General features: G+C 37.8%; 1 protein-coding gene across 11 annotated transcripts in view; it reads right to left on the reverse strand.

Annotated features, from left to right (window-relative positions):
• The window catches only part of CCDC141 (coiled-coil domain containing 141), a 207,913-nt gene that overhangs the window by 3,279 nt on the left and 187,424 nt on the right, over nt 1-17,210 (reverse strand). For 7 of the 11 annotated variants that reach the window (XM_084999986.1, XM_084999983.1, XM_084999982.1 and 4 more), the window contains 2 exons: nt 11,055-11,905; nt 6,065-8,872 (listed from right to left, as the gene is read on the reverse strand). In XM_084999986.1, the coding sequence (XP_084856112.1) occupies nt 8,605-8,872; nt 11,055-11,905 (1,119 nt within the window). In that variant the 3' untranslated portion in view covers nt 6,065-8,604. Of the gene's footprint in view, nt 1-5,224; nt 5,494-6,064; nt 8,873-9,926; nt 11,906-17,210 lie in introns of those variants that run through there. The other 4 variants (XR_014829842.1, XR_014829841.1, XM_084999981.1 and 1 more) reach the window with 3 other exon arrangements.

The raw sequence follows: 17,210 nt of genomic DNA on the forward strand, positions 1-17,210 counted from the left end.
TCATGATCCAGTTTTAACTGTAATAGTAAATCAATATTGCTGTGATTATATAATATGCTTCCATAGACTTTTACAAAACTACAATGAATGCTTTGCTTGCATATCCATTTATAAGTCCTGGATAGGGTTGTAACAGTGCTCCACTGTTTATATGATTATGTTTACAAAGCCTTTGATGAAGTATATATTTAATACTTGGATTTGAAGTACCTTGGTTTTCTTTTAAGTGATAATGTTTGATACAATTATATTTTAGACAAATGATGTGTATGACCAAAAATTATCTATAAGAACATGGAAATGAAGAAAGCACTTATAGTTACCATCTAGAAAATACAAAACGATTGGCTTCATTGACGTTTCCGGTTAAATGTAGGTGTCAAAGTAGTCTTTTGTATTCCATCCTTTAATAGACCCAGATATGACTTTATGAAACTGATTACTTTTTAAAGTATAATATAATGGCTGACATATTTTAGCTCTGGTTTCTACCAAGAAATCTTAAAAATATACTAGTAGCATGTGTCCATTCTTGCTAATAGGAAAAGTACTTATCCATGTGTGATACCTTCATTCTTGCAGTGCAGCAGAATACCAACTGATAAATCATACTCTCTGGGATTTGATGTCAGAGACTAAAAGGACCCCTTTTGTTCTAATATTCATATGTTATTGTTGGAGAAATCTCAGCTCTACAACACTGTAATTACAATGTCTTTCTAATTTTTTTCTCTTTCTCTGATAATGACAATGGCAGCAAATGACCAAATTTGATTTATGTTCCACATCAAATAGTTCCTTGCTCTCTTGAGCATTGTCTCCTTCAAATAATTTACTTCTCTCAACCGCTCCCCCCCCCCCAAAAAAAAAGAAATAATGCAGGAAGCTACAGAAAAATCAAGTGTGAGATACTGCAACTAGATTACAAGTATCCATGATGGCTGTAATCTATTCTTTAATTTCTGACATTGGTAATCTGTTCCCTCTCTTTTCTTGGTTAGCCTGTGTAGAAGTGTATCAATTTTACCTTTTTTTTTTTCCTCTCTCAGAGAAACAGGTTTTGGCTAAGTTGATTTTTCTCTATTATTTTCCTTTTTCAAAGTCATTGATTTATATTCCAATTTTGCTTGGTATAGGCTTAAATAGCTCTATTTCCTCTAGTTTCCTAGAGCTTTGGTTATAGATTTTAGTATTTTCTTTTGGTTATAGATTTTAGTATTTTCTTTTGTCATACATGCATTTAATGTTATAACTTTCTTTATAAACACTTCGTTTGCTGTATCACACACATTTTATAAGTTGTATTTTTACGTATTTCAAAACATTTAAGACAAAAAAAATAAAAGGTAAAAAAATAAAAAAGGAGTTCCCATCATGGCTCAGTGGTTAATAAATCCAACTAGGAACCATGAGGTTGCAGGTTTGATCCATGGCCTCGCTCAATGGGTTAAGGATCTGGCATTGCCATGAGCTGTGGTAGAGGTCACAGATGCAGCTTGGATCCTGCGTTGCTGTGACTCTGGTGTAGGCCAGCGGCTACAGCTCCAATTAGACCCCTAGCCTGGGAACCTCCATATGCCATGAGAGTGGCCCTAGAAAAGGCAGAAAGACAAATATATATATATATTTAAAATTTTCTCTTCAGATTTATTTTTCAACTCATTTTATTTAGACGTGTGCTATTTAAACATTTCTAAATATTTGGAGATTTTCCAACTATCTTTTTGATTTCTGATTTAATTCTATTGTGATCTAAAAACATACTTTGTATGATCATTATTCCTTTAAATTTGTTAAATAAGGTGTGTTTTATGACCAATTATGTGGTCTATCTTGGTAAATGCTCCATGTGCATTCTGCTGTTATTGAATACAATATTCTATAAATGTCAAACAGACCTAATTGATTCATAGTGCTATTTTGGTCATATATATCCTAATATTTGACTGTTAATAGTACTGTTTATTGAACTTCTCCCTTACCCTTTCTTTTACTGTATCACACTGCATTTTCATTCTTTGGTTCACATTTCTAACCTCAACTTCCCTTTGCTTTTTCCCCTACTGCAGAGTCCATTTTTTTCTCACTTTGATTACATTTTTTTGTTGTTCTTTTCTTTTTCATGCCTGTGTATCATCACCAAGCAAGTAGTAAATCCACTTATGGCCTTGTCTTGAAGGACTTCTGCTTTCTTTAGAACACCTAGAACCAGGTGCACTTTGGAGCAATGTTCACATAAAAGATGAATGGTTGCTGGTTGATTGAAATGTACCAAGGTGATTCCCCCAAGTTAAGAAGAGAACAGAGGCCTTGCAGCATAACCCAGATATACCCATTGGAAAATCTTGTTGGTGTCTATTACTAGAGAAAGGCTTGTATGGGCTTCTCTCAAACATTTTGAATTGGTTTCCTGGGGCTGCCGTAATAAAGAACAGTTGGCCCTTGGTATCTGCTGATGAAGAACCTGTGGATAAAGAGGGCTCATGCACTATGCTATTTTATATAAGGGGATTGGAGCATTGGTGGATTTTGGTATCGGTGGAGGGGAGGGCAGGTGGTAGAACCAATTCCCTGGGGGATACTGAGGGAGGACCATACCACAATATGGGTGGCTTAAAACAACAGAAATTTATTCTTTCTCAGTTCTGAAGGCTAGATGTGCAAAGTGAAGCCATTGGTGGGACCAGGCTCTCTCTAATGTTTCTAGGGAAGAGCCCTTCATTGCCTTTCTCACCTCTAGCGGTGGCCACCTTTGGGCTCTCTGGCTGCAGCAGCTGCATGGCACTAATCTCCTTCCATTGTCACCTGGCATTTCCCATGTGTCTCCTCTGCGTCTATCTTATAAGAATATCAGTTATGGATTTAGCCCTCATCTTGATACTATTTCACTCAGATCAGTCCTTCAATTGAATAACAAAAAAATGTCATGCAGACTCATTTTTTTTGTGGCCTCTCTCAGTGAGCTCACCGCATATATCTCTTGGATCTATAGCAAATTTATACTGAGAGGGAGGATGAAACCCAAAGATGACTCAGTTTCCTCACCTTGATGGTTGGCTATTCTTTTCCCTCTTGTCATACAATTTCCAATGCTTAGTAGAACACAGGAGACATATCTTTTAAGTTCCCACATAGCCCATTTCCTCACAGGAATCTATCAGAGTTTGGTTTTGTTTTGTTTTTGTGAGGGAAACATTCTTATTTAATCAGATAACCCAGGCCAGGATGTGATAAGAAATTCTATTATTCCTTTAGTAGGAATTTAAGAGGCAACTTCTGAAGATGCATTAACTTGAATCAAAGGTAGGCCTCCGAGGGTTGGCACAACAACAGCTGCTAGGAGAGAGACTTTGGAGCAGACGAACATTTAACCTTTCTGATCCTGCCAGGTACCTGCTTCCTACCTTGTCTCCATAATCCAGCTGCCCTGTCTGCCAACAGCCTGTTTGTGTAGGGAGTTTACATAATACTTACTACAAAGTAAAGGAGGCTTTCTGGCATCATTAGAATATTACAGGTTAGAGACTATTAGCCATGGATAAAGATCCTTTATATTTCATCTTTTGAATTTTTATCTTCAAAGATTTTATTATATGATTGTTAATGGTAATGAAAAATACAAATACCACTTTGTAGTAGTTTGGATCAAGACAGGTATTGGAAAAGAACAGTTGTTGAATGACAGAAGGAAATTTTTATTTCATTATCTAGCTTTGGAGCTGTTATTTCACAAGTATTGTTTAATTGTGGGTTCTAAATGGGAAAAGACCCACAACAGGGAACCATTTGATTATAGAATGAAAACTTTAAATTATGTGATTATTATTGTTCTGATTTAAAGAAAAACCATCAATCTTTCTAGCTACTCTTACGGTTAAAATTTGTTTCTGTTTCACCTGGCTTTTATTACTATAACTGGAAAAATACACACACAAACATTCTTATCTATACAATTCTTTCTGTTCCCTTGTACCGTAAGGAGGATAGGGTGTTAATTTTATGGTATAAAAAAAGGATCCAAAGAATTAGATTTGCCAGGTACTGGCTTAAACAAATGAAATTTCTGTTGAACAGAAGGAAGAGCTATCTGGCCAAATACACAACCTCCAAAATCAAAGACTTGTTCATCTGGAGGAGGGTCATGCGTCCAAACTTCACTCCCAATGCTTCGGTAGTTGATGATGTTATATAAACTCTGAGCAACACAAGGAATAGCGGTGTGGGGCTTCTTGAGAGAAAGCCAAATTAGCAGCTTTATGCTTTCTGTATGAGGTTGAATTCATACACGGCTGATAACATTCAAATCTCATCTCATGTGAAGAGAGCGGAGAAAATGAATTGTTGCTTTAAGCAGGACACTGTTTCATTTAGTGAATGCAAATCTTTTGGCTCTCTGATGCAGCTGAAGATTCTACTTATTATAAATGGAAAACAGTCTGTCATGCTTTGGCATTTGCATTGACACACACAATATCAGAGTGTCCTAGGAGGAGATATTTTATTTTGTTTCAGCTAACTTATTTCATGGACACACTTAAAATACTGTACCTACAACAGGAATATTAAAAGCTTCAGATGGCAGAATGGTCATGCATAAAAATAAACAAAGTGGAACAAGATTTGATATTTTTTTCCTTCCTTCATTTGGAATTCAAATAATCTAAGTTCTTGGATTTGCTTTTTTATATTTACACTTAGGAATGAAATGCCGGTTTCAAATTAGATCTGTTCACAACCAGATTACTGAGCCCCAGCTACAAGAAAATATTGATAATTTGTGTAGTGTTCTAAAGAAGTACACAAATTTCAGCCTTGGCAGTTTGGACTTAGTCACTGAGGGGGGAAACACTCACTTCTACACTTACATCTGATGGTGATTTATGCCTGATTACATCTGCTTTACATGTTGGAAGAGTGATCCTGAATTTTGCCTCTTCTCTCCTCAGTATTATTTTGATTACTAGCACCAGCACTTTAAGTTTAAATTTTCAATCGGGGTGCAGCCCAGGGGATCTGGAGGGCTCTCATTTAAGTTTTGCAGATTAAGTGAAGATGTTTTATGCATACTTTATGGCTAGAATCTGATCTGACTGGTTAATGTCCACAACAAGAAAGAATAGTCAAGTGACAAATACATCTTTCTCTTTTTACATCCCCCCACCCATCTTTCCAAAAAAAAAGAAAGAAAAGAAAAGAAAAACAAGCTAGGCTTATCTTTGCTTACCTCTGACAACAATTCAAAAAATATTTATTGAGTGTGACTACATCTCCGGTGCTGGGGCTGTGATGATGAACAGGGCTGTCACAGATCCTGCTAATAAGGATGCCTCACACTCTAGCCAGGAGACAGATGCTCAAACATGTGATGCTGATGCAACTATTAAGGGACATGACATGGACAGCTCAGGTGCTGACAGGACATGTAGCAGGAACATCTACACTTAACTTAATGGGTCAGAAGGCTTCCTGGGGGAATTTGCATCTCAAAAGGACCTGGAATGAAAAGCAGGAGTTAAGCCACATGAGGTTGGGTGGAATACAGTAAGGGAGTTCTGGGAAGATAGGACTGGAGAGAAGCAAGAGAATGATAGGGTAAAACCTGAAGTTGAAGGTTACTTGTAGCGGGGGTCAGAAGGGTTAAAACAGAGGCTGGGATGGGATGCCAAGTCCTAAAAGGCCTTGTGTACTACTTGAAGAAATTTAAACTTGGGTGAAGAAGTTAGAAGTTTCTTGCAATAATCTATTTAGGCCTGTGTATTGATTATAAGTGATGGTTAGCATTATTGAATGAAACAGCTAAAATGTCCTGCTTCTTCTCCCAAATATTTTAGATATTATGAAAGATTGTAAAGATTTGCAAAGAATCTTTACCATGTAAAGATTCCTACGGTAAGTTTTTCCTTGAATTGAATGTATTACCATCAAATGTTTATACATCCTTTCATTAGTAAAGCAAAACTGGAAAACCCAGTGATTTTGCCTTAGAGGAAGCTCAAAACACTTTTTGTGTTGCATTCCTTCAAGGTGTTGAGTACGTATTCTTTTTTTTCCCTTGTCATCTTCATTTTCTTGTTGAACAGTGTTTTGATGCTACTAACTGTACAGAATGTATTCTAGAAGTATATGGGTGTAAATTATGTATGTATCTTAAAATAGAAATATCATATCCATTTCCTAGGTTTTTCACTTTGAACCAATAATTTTGTTTCACATTATAAGGGGAAATTTTGACAAAAAATTTAACAAAAAGGATAATCACACTTAAGTCTTTGAAATTAAAATATAACCAGAAGAATAACTGAAAAGCTAGTTATTCCTCATTGCTGTGGGAATTACTAGATAGTCAACATCTCAGAAGAATATTTAGATAGGTAGGTGGGTAGGTAGGTAAATGGATGGATGGAGGATGGATGATAGACAGACAGATAGATATATAGCTATCTGAAATAAATTTTAAAATCAGCATAATGCTTTTTCCCAATATTTGATCTCTATGTATATATTATATAAATATGTGATATTTATCACACATATATAAGGTATATATATCATATATGTTAACCTTGTGCCTAATATATAATTCAAATATATCAGGGACCTTATACTCTTTACTTGGTCATACACCATGGATACACACACACACACACACACACACACATCACATTCAGCTCCCCAGGGATAAACATTAACTGACACACAACAGGTAAAGCAAACCAATAATTCCCAGGCTCTAGCAACCCCAAACTAAAAATTCAATCAAACTGACAAGATGGGATGGAATATCCCACTGAATTAACAAGAAAGAGATAGAATGGGACAAGAATTTGTTACCTGGTCCTACCTGCCCTCTTTGGACATAAATAGGTTTTACTCTTTAGCTTCAAATGGGAATAGCGATTTGGCAAGATATGCAAAATGCTTGAAACTGGACAAAAAGGATAGGAGAGTTAAGAGACTATAAATTCCCTAGGATGCTATAAATATAAATTTTTAATAGGTTTCTGTCAAAATTTATAAAAAAAATTAAGAGATTAATTTTTTCATTAAATTAAATACATAGCACAAGAAAATACATGCTATTTTTTTACTTAGTCACACATTTCACATCTTCAGATACCAGTATCAACTATTAAGTTGAATATATTAAATTTAAATACTTTTATTATTTGTAGACTGTCTTTACAGTAAGATAATTCCTTCTCTTCATCAAAAAAATCTATAATGAAGATTCTTTTAACTAAAGATTTCACCCTAACATGACAAAGACTATGGTTACAATCTAAAAAGAAAGCCTTCTCTTATACATATGTATTTTTTAAAGGAACTAAAATAATTATAATTTTTCTGAATAATATTTTTCAGAAAGACAGAACATTCTTCAATATTGCAGTATAATTGTAAGAATAGCGTTTGTCTTCAGTCATCCTATAATATAATTTTCCCCTGATATCGTACTAAATGTATCATCCTGAGTTTAATTTCAAGTCTTTGAAAAGGCTATTGTCTTAAGAAATTAGAAAGGAATTTAAACTCCAATGCATAAAACATCATTTTCCTACAGATTTTCCAACTAACACCATTCCTTCCATCTAATATTCTAAGGAGGCAACATTGAAAGAGAAATAGTGGGCGGGAGGCAGTGTGATGACAAATTATATTGAACAATATAATTACCCTAGTCTTCATAGAGGGCTTTCCACTTTCCAGATCGTTACAAGACATGAAATCGGTCAAGAGGTAGATACCCAACCCATTTTTCCAAATGGAAACTGACACACTACAATGCTTTAACACAGGCTGTGAAAATGGTCAGCAGCCGAATCAAGATTAGAAGCAAAAGGAACTAGTTGCAGTTGCATTTCCATAGCTGCCCAAAACACGTCAATGGGATGACAGGAATAGCGTTGGTCCACCCCTGCAGCTGTGTTCCATCTTGCTCTGTGACACACACAGCTGATGGAAGTTTCAAACTCCATTTAAAGCTGACAGCACATCTTTTTCCAATGTCAAACCCATGAAATCAACATGAGGAATGATTATTTACAGAGACATCCTCAGACTCAGGAATGTAGGCTTTGTTGAAACTACATAGAATGTATTTCAACAAACGAGATCAGGACAGGAAAAGCAAAATTAAAGGACATCTTACACAGTCATGAAAATGACAACTTCAGTTCTACAGTTCTACTGTTATTCTACAAAGAGATGTTTATGAGTACAATTAGAAGTAGATTATCAAACAAGTGGATTTGAAATGTAACTCACACCTCCATGCTGATGTGAGCCTTGATCTGCATGCTCTTAAATTAGGAGGGAATAAATGTAGTATAATTTGATTGTGTTTTATAGTCAACACATCTCTTTCTAGAATATAAAAACATATCATTATCCATTGCTAATGATTTACCAAGCTCTTCAGATACGTTTAAAACACCAAAGAAAATTTGATCATTTCACCAAGCAGTGCTATGACCCAAAAAAGCAATATGGCCAGAATGGAGATACACACAATGGGGGTGCTTTGTGGGAGATGCAGGCAAATAAAGAGCTGTACTGTTGTCCTTTAGGCTCATGAGAATGATGTCCATGGTACCAACCCCGTGGTCACTGTGTGAGTAGCCAGTATATCAGCGACACGCTAACATAGATGACACACAGCATGATCCAGTTTATTCTTGTGATTGGCGGCCTACAGTTACCTGTCACGTGGAGGATGACATTGGAAGACAGAATGCCACTAGAGTTTTGGGCCCGAGCCACATAGAGGCCTTCGTCTGCCTTGCATACCTTCGGAATGAACACCAAATGTCTTGTCTCCTTGTGTAAAACCTGCAAGTGCTCGTCTGCAGACAATTTCTGGCCCTTCTTGTACCTAAAGCAGAGAGTCAGTTTTTAAAGTCAGGATCACTGCAAATTCATATCATTTCCAAGTTCTGACAAACACTGCAATTCAGCCCATCACTACTGCAATATTCTCGGCATTAGCAGAAAACTCTGCAGCAACCACATATTCCAGTGTGGCTGTTTCTCCTGCAAGCAGAGGCTGGCAAATGGTGGCCATAGACTCAGACCCCATTTTTTAAAAATTGAATTTGGGACATTTAACAATTGGAATATTGCATATGAAAACTCAGATATCCAACTCCTTTTTTTAAAACAAAACAAACAAAACAAAACAGGCCATCTGGTCACACGCAAATATCCACCATTTGCTCATGGTAACTTTATCCCCAAGTGGGAAATGGCACCTTCTGTTTGGCCTGCATCACTCTTTTGGCCATTATGAAACAGCAGCTTGTGGCTTCCTGGAATCTATCAGAGCAAGATTCATCTGCCCCATGATACTCATCCTACAAGATGAGTACCATCTAATTATCATCTGATGGTGCCTTGGTATTCTCATCTATATGAGAATACCAAGGTGCCACTTTAGAGGAAGGTACTTATGTACCACTTCTTGAGGATATTAGTTCATTTCATTTGTGTGAATTAATTTCATTAGCAGAAAATAATTTCTAATTATAAAAAGCATTTATGCAATTAGATGATTACTGTTAATGACACGTTTCTAAAGGTTTCTAAAAGCTATGAACATGAGCAGTTAGCTGCATTGTTCTATAAAACAAATAATTTGTTTATTTTGTATACTCTAGATTCTTGTTTATTTAATTGGGTGCCTGTTCTTCCACATAGGAAGTGGTGACAACTTGCATCATTTTCTATCCCCGCTGCCTAAGTGATAATTTCGCATTTTTCTGAGTGTCCCAAGAATGGTTTCCTGATAGCTTGTCAGTTGTCAACTGAGCAAAATTGTTGTGAATTCAAGGGCAAGATATTTTTTCAAAATATTATAGCAGTTCTTCAACAGTAAATACTAATCAAGTCATTTGTTATATGGACAAAAACAAGAAACACTTCAGACAACATTTTTCTTTGGAGAGAACTGATATTTAATAATGAATTAAATATTTTTAAAATTCATGAATATGAAATTTCTGCTGTAAAAAACATGCAATTGTAAAAACAACCAAAAAAAAAAAAAAAGCCTAAATGGCTGCACTGTAACCCATGTGCAGTTTCTTTTAATAACTGGAGAAACCAACATTTTCTCACAAATTTTTTAAGTAACTGATCCACACTTTAAGTATCATCAACAGCACACACAATAATGGAAACTAAGTTAATGTCTACTGAAACATTATGATAAATAAATTCAATTTTACTTATCTTGGTTTATAAGTATAAACTCAGGCTCAAGTATGTGTAAATTTGTCCTCAAATAAATATACTTAAGTTGAAAAATGTCTAAATGTTTAAAAAAGTAACCCTCACACTAAGAAAGTTAGAACAGCTTTTATAACAACAGCCATTTAAAACCTGTATTCTGTAGTTTACTTTTATTAAAAAAGATAGGCTAAAAATAATGATGTCTCTAGAGTAGAATCATATTGTTCACAGCTCAGTTATTATACCACCTTTCAAAAATGGATTTATTACCTGTCACTGGAAACTGTGAAAGAAATATCTTTATTCCATCTCTCACACTGAAGAAATTTATGAAAAGAAATCTTAGTGAAACAACAAATGTTACAAAAGTGGCATATGTGTGACTCTCTTTGAAGAGGGAAGAGATGAAATGGATAAATGACAGGAAAGGGAAAAATTCAAATGCTTATATTTTTAATTGAACATGGGATGTTAAATCAAGAACATTTCATGCTTGTATAGAAATAAATTATAGGAAAGAAGTTTAACCCACAGTCTTTGGAAATGAGGAATGTAAAACAGCTACAAAAACAAAAAGCACAGCTAAGTTGCAGTGCTTTTGGAGTTGTTTAAATTATTTTTATATGGTTACTTTTAATTAAAGGTATTAGCCATATGGCTACCAATGTGAGAGTTGGGGGTTTGACGTGAGGCCAAATCATGCAGAGTTGCAGTGACATAGAATATTAATCAGCTGTCCCTAAATGTTTAAGTTAGTACACACAGAATGTATTTGCTCAGTGACTCAATTTGTTTCTGCTTATGGCTTGTCATTATAGGCTACCCACCATGTTAGTGTAGGCTCTGGAAATCCTGTTACTTCAACTTCCAAAGTCACTGGAGAACCTTCCATGACAGTTACATTAGACAGGAGCCTGGAGAAATTAGGGGCCTGGCCAGCTAGGCTGACCATGCTGTTCTTTGCTGATGTACTTTTAATCTCTTCTTGGGGGACCATCTGCCTCTGACAGGGCTGGCTGGGGCCTGGTTGAAACCCGAGGCCTGAGAATTCATCCTGGGAAGCATGCAGCCTATATCGGGTTTTAGTGATGTTATTATCAGCATGCATTTTCTCCTGTATTTCTAGCAAACTTCCCTGCGCCTGGGGGTGCTGTTGCAAAGCTGGCTCATGCACTTCACTTGGCATGCTCTCTGGAGGTTTAGCACTGATTCTGTGGAAGGCAGTACTCTTTTCCAGAAATCCTTGGGATGTTAATGGGGGCTCAGATGGGAACTGGGGGTATGGCTTCTCAAAATGACTTGAAAATGTTTCTCTCTCATCATCACAAGCATCTGCGAAAGCAGCAGGTGGTAGGAGGCCAGATTCTGGGGCCTCCCCTGGACTGCTGGCCCCGGACTGCCTTCTGTGGCTTCTTAGGTGAAAGCGTGGGGAGGGGCTGGCAGGTGCTTCCACCTCCATGTCCAATGGAGCCAGGAGGGAATCAGGGCTTCCTGGGAGTGGAGGCAGGGAGATGTCGTCCGGAGAGACACACTCATAGTCTTCTGAAAGCTCTTCTGCAGGCAGGGGCAGGCCTTGGACAGTACCCTCTTTGCTGGGGGCTGGTGTCTGCATGTCCAGTGGAAGCTGACCCTCTCCTGCTCCATCAACCACCAAGATGTCTGCTGGAGGTGCCTGCTCCTTCAAAATAGAAAAGCCAGTTTAGTTTGAGTTAGCTGTTGAGTTTTCTTTTTCCAGATCGCAAACTCAACTTCAGAGAGACAACTTGAGAAGACCTGCAGTGACTGACAGCTTGGGGCTCTCGCTCAGGCATTATTGAACTTGAAACCATTTAACCCAAGCAGTATCCTGTCCCATGACTAAGGAATTGGTAAGCTGACCTCCAGCCTGAGTGATAGGAGAGATCTTGGGAAACGGAAGGGAGCAAGCCCTGGTTCTCATCTCTAATGATGAGGCTGGACTGGACTCCTGTCTTTCAAACCATGATTTGAGGCATTTCCTTCCATCAGCAGATTCTGCTCTGGTTTATTTGTCTACATGTCATGGCACACCTGGTTTCCAAACACTGGGGACTTCCTTGTTAGGTGATTCTCAGATCCCCCCCCCCCGCCGAATAACCTTCTTCCTTTCTTAGGAAAAGCATTCTTTTAAGAAAAATTATTGTGGTAAAATATATACAATATAACATTTATCATTTTAACCTTTTTTTCCCGTTTTGGGGTCACCCTGTGGCATCTGGAGTTCCCAGGCCAGAGATCAGATCTGAGTCACAGCTGTGACCTATACCACAGTTGTGGCAATGCTGGATTCTTTATCCACTGTACTGGCCAGGGATTGAACCTGCGTCCCAACACTCCAGAGACATCCACTGATCCCTTTGCATCACAGTGGGAATTCTGGTTTTAACCATTTTTAAGTGTACATTTCAGTGGTATTACGTACATTCACGTAGTTGTGCAATGGTCCCCATGGTTCAGAACTCTTCATCTTTCAAGTCTGAAACTCTACCCAGTAAATACTAACTTCCCCTTCTCCCCTCCCCCAGCCCCTTGCACTTTCTCTCTCAATGAATATGACAACTGCAGGAACCTCATATAGAGAAATCCATTTTTTATGACTGGTTTTCTTTCCTGAAAGCCCCTTAGCTTTATTACACTGAAAATATCTACTGAGCACTATTATATACTAGGTTCCAAACTAGGCACTGGGGAGATAACTGGTGAGTGCAAGCAAACACCTTCTCCCTCTTGGAGATGACAGCATGGTGGGGAGGTAGATGTTAAGGGAGCAATCCCACATTGTGCCCTTTCCCAGGAGAACACACTGAGACACCCAAGAAAAATATACACCACTTGTCTTTCTGCCCCACGTGGAGCACAGGTCATGTCAGGATACTGGGAGAAACAGTGACCCATGCCCTGCTTACACTGTTCTAGTAATTCTCCCTCCTCATCTGCGTCCATCTCTGGTTTGAGAAGAGGTACAAACATCCTTTCCGGCACAGTCTCAAAAGAATATGGAGGCTGAAAGGGATTTCATCTATCCCAACCTGCCTGTTTTAGATCTACTTCCTTCTTTGTCTTTCCTCAGCATTTGGGGTGCATTTTCACTTAATTAACGCTATCACTTACACGTGGAATCTAAAGAAAGGACACAATGAACTTCTTTGCAGAACAGATACTGATTCACAGACTTTGAAAAACTTATGGTTTCCACATGAGACAGGTTGGGGGGTGGGGGGATACAGTGAGGGTTTGGGGTGGAAATGCTATAAAATATGATTGTGGTGATTGTTGTACAACTACAAATGTAATAAAAATTCATTGAGTAATAAAAAAAAATTACTGGTTTTTGTCCTGTTGCTACTGGTTGCACATTTGCAAGTTATGTCTTGACTTCGAGTTCTTTGTTTTAGCCTGTAGTTCCCACTCCTGACATATATTTTACAAGTGATTTTTGAGAAACAAATGTGTTTTCAGGTTGAAGATTAGAAGCAAACCAAAAAAATATTTCTTCTACTATCCCACAGATATCACTTATCCTCAGAGAAAGCATAAACCCAGCTGAGAGAAAGTGGCTACCTTCAATCATTTAGTAGAAGTTTAAATCCTAGGCCTAAAGCCAATGTTCTTAAAAGTTTTTCTCATTAAAAAAATTACTAAATAAACACATATCTATAGGGAATGTCCCTCCTTCTTTCGGTTTTCCTATTACAGTTGAGCTCTGCCTCTCTGTTTGTTTTCCTTTTTGTAGGAACATTGATCCAACAACCTTCTGTTTAGTTTAAGAATCTCCTCTATGACAGCATGAGGGATTTCCTGGGCTAGGGATCAAACCCTTGCCATAGCAGCCACCTGAACCACGGCAGTGACAATGCCAGATGCTTAAGTACTAGGCCACCAGGGAACAAAGGTTACTTTCTTTGAAAAGAGTTTTAGGCTTTATTTGTATTAAGAACAACTTCCTATATTTAGCAGGGATCTACCTTCCCTCAGTACCACCAGTGGATATGAACTGGCCTCCTGGAGTGACAGGGATGATGTCTGACTGCTCTCCTCTGTCAGCAGCCCTCCGACTATTTGGAGAATTGGTCCTGCAACCTCTATGCCTTTCTTTGTACCAAAATGCTCCAGGTCTTCTTCTGTCTCAACTCCTGGAACATTCATCCTTCTGGTCACCTTCCCAGCTATCAGGTCCTTCACAGGAGAGCAGGGACATTGTTGATCTCAGAGTCATGCAAGGGTAGGCAACACCTTAATGACTTCTTTGCATAACTTGTGCCTCTCTAGAGAAGAATAATGTTATAAATTTAAAAGTTGCAGCAAGCTTAAGAGAGAAACTTGAATAAAAGTCCAGGCTCCTCTCTCCACTCCTCACTCCTGCCTGGGGAGGAACGGACTTAGGCAACTGAGGGTTTAGAAGAAGAGACAGAGCAAACTCAGCTCTGTTCCTTTGAGGTCCTCTCTTTTGGATCTGCCTTCCACCCATAAGCAGAATCCACGCTGGCTCTAAGGCATGAAAAACCTCTGTACAGGAAGCCTGTGCACCCAAGTGGCTGGGTTGGCAAGTCTGTCTAAATCAGAAATGAAGTTCTCAGAAATGCCCTACACAGGTCTGAGCCCTGTCCTCCAATCCAACTTTTACTGGTTACTGATTCCTGACTCCTGTGTCTCAATTTCTGATGGCGCTGGACTCAAGAAGGGGATCCGAGGATATTATTTTTTCCACTCTCTGTAATTGCCGAAGTAGAAAAATACTTTCCACGTAAAATAACACTACCAGATAACTTCTACTGAAAATAAGAGAGTTTTCTCAAATATTTTTCTAGAAACATTTCAACCTATTAATGTTCCTCCCTTAATAGGATTTTTCGAGGATTTATTTACTTTCCAGATGGAAGGTAATCAAAGGAAACACCATCTTCTTGATCTATATGATATGTTTTTGTGAAGATGACTTTATCCAGTTTTTTTGGTTTGTTTTTATAAGAACCACATGGGACTATCGATTCATACTGAGTTTTTATTTTATTATTTTCCCACTGTACAGCAAGGGGGTCAGGTCATCCTTAGATGTATACATTGCAGTTACAGTTTTTTCCCCCACCCTTTCTTCTGTTGCGACATGAGTATCTAGACATAGTTCTCAATGCTATTCAGCAGGATCTCCTTATAAATCTATTCTAGGTTGTGTCTGATAAGCCCAAGCTCCCGATCCCTCCCACTCCCTCCCCCTCCCATCAGGCAGCCACAAGTCTCTTCTCCAAGCCCATGATTTTCTTTTCTGAGGAGATGTTCATTTGTGCTGGATATTAGATTCCAGTTATAAGTGATATCATATGGTATTTGTCTTTGTCTTTCTGGCTCATTTCACTCTCATACTGAGTTTTTAATCAACTAAAATCTCCTACATCCTCATCCATTAATACCATTGATAAAAGTCTTGAACACTGCAATATTTAGGACAAAGCCAGATGTGTCCTCAAGGCAAGGCAAACTGTTTTCCAGGTCGACACTGATGAACTACTTGACATCCATGGGCATAATTATAACCTGACCAAACACTCATTCAGTTCACAGTTCTCCACTTACCTTAAAAGAGATACTGTGAGTATGTTTTTCAAATGACTTCCTGAAATTACAATGAATTTTGCTTATAGCATTAACCTGGAATTTTCTATTAAATAATCATCTCAGAAAGCAAAATAAGGTGAATTTAATACAAGTTTTTCTGAGTAAATCCATGTTGGCTTTTGGCATTTCCAACGTTATTCTCAAATGCCAACAATCTTTCAGTTTTAAGTCATTATGAAATTTTATAAAAATCCCTTTTTGAACTCACTGAGCTATAGTTTCCTGGATCTACTAGTTTTCCTTTATAAAAATGGTTTCCAAACATTCACATATATCCAACTATCTTTTACATTTCTCCACCATAAAGCGATTTTTTTCTATCATTAGAAAAAAAAGGTGTGTGCGTGTTTTCAGAAAGATGTAGATAAATCTATATATCTCAGTACAGACAGGTCATATTTGCATCAATCTCATGAGTTTTGGGAAAGTGGTTGGGAAACAGATTTAAATCACCAAAAACAGCTCATTCTCAACTTGTTTCTTTTACAGCCTTGGCTGCTCTTTGTTGTTGACTACTTTGTCTTCCTTTTCCACCTTCTAAATACACGAATAATGTATGGTCTTGTCTTTAAGTTCTCTAATTTTCTCTATATAATTTTCCCCTCAAAGATCTCACCCACTTGCATACCAATGATCAATTGGTGATCAGCTACTGATCAATTAATGTTGAATTAATCCTAAGTCTATACATAGCCTCAGATCTTATCTCTGTCAGGATTTTGAACTTTCGTTTCCACTGATGGACATAATCACTTGGCCCTACAATCACTGCCATGTAGGTGAACAAAGTGAGCATCTGGAAGAGAGAATACAATGATTTTCTACATCCATTGAACTAAATGTGTAGCACCAGTTCTCTGAGTCCATAGAGTAGGGAGCCATCTCTGGGATAAATTTAAGGGAATACCACAAGACTTTATCTTCTAAAGTATCTCCACAACAGACAGTCTTATCTTGGGACAGATTAGATTTACATGAAGGTAAGTGGGAAGTGAATAAAGAGAGATATTGAACAGAGGGCTTGGTCTAAGAAAGTCATTTATGGGAAAGGCCTTGATTTGGGCGGTCCGGGGGCAAACGTGGTACCTTTGAGTACTTGGGGAGAACAAAGTAAGAGAAGAGAACAGAAAAGTGGTAAAAAATACTTTTTTCTTCCCAATTTTTCCCAAAGCAAATGTCTCAAGAACATCTTACCCGCCTACCAGGTGATCAGGATTAGTGGGAGAGGATGCAGGCACTGTCCTCACCCACTTTGATAAGAGCACTCCACTGAATTGTTTGCAATGAAAGTACTTCCATGCTACTACTTTATTAGTCACCATCTACTAGATGAATGGAAAGAGGGAAAATAA

The sequence above is a fragment of the Sus scrofa genome, chromosome 15, assembly GCF_054392235.1.
Source record: "Sus scrofa isolate SSC_HxYL_T2T_F1_AM1 chromosome 15, Sscrofa_HxYL_maternal_Yorkshire_Landrace_v2.0, whole genome shotgun sequence".
NCBI lineage: Eukaryota > Metazoa > Chordata > Mammalia > Artiodactyla > Suidae > Sus > Sus scrofa.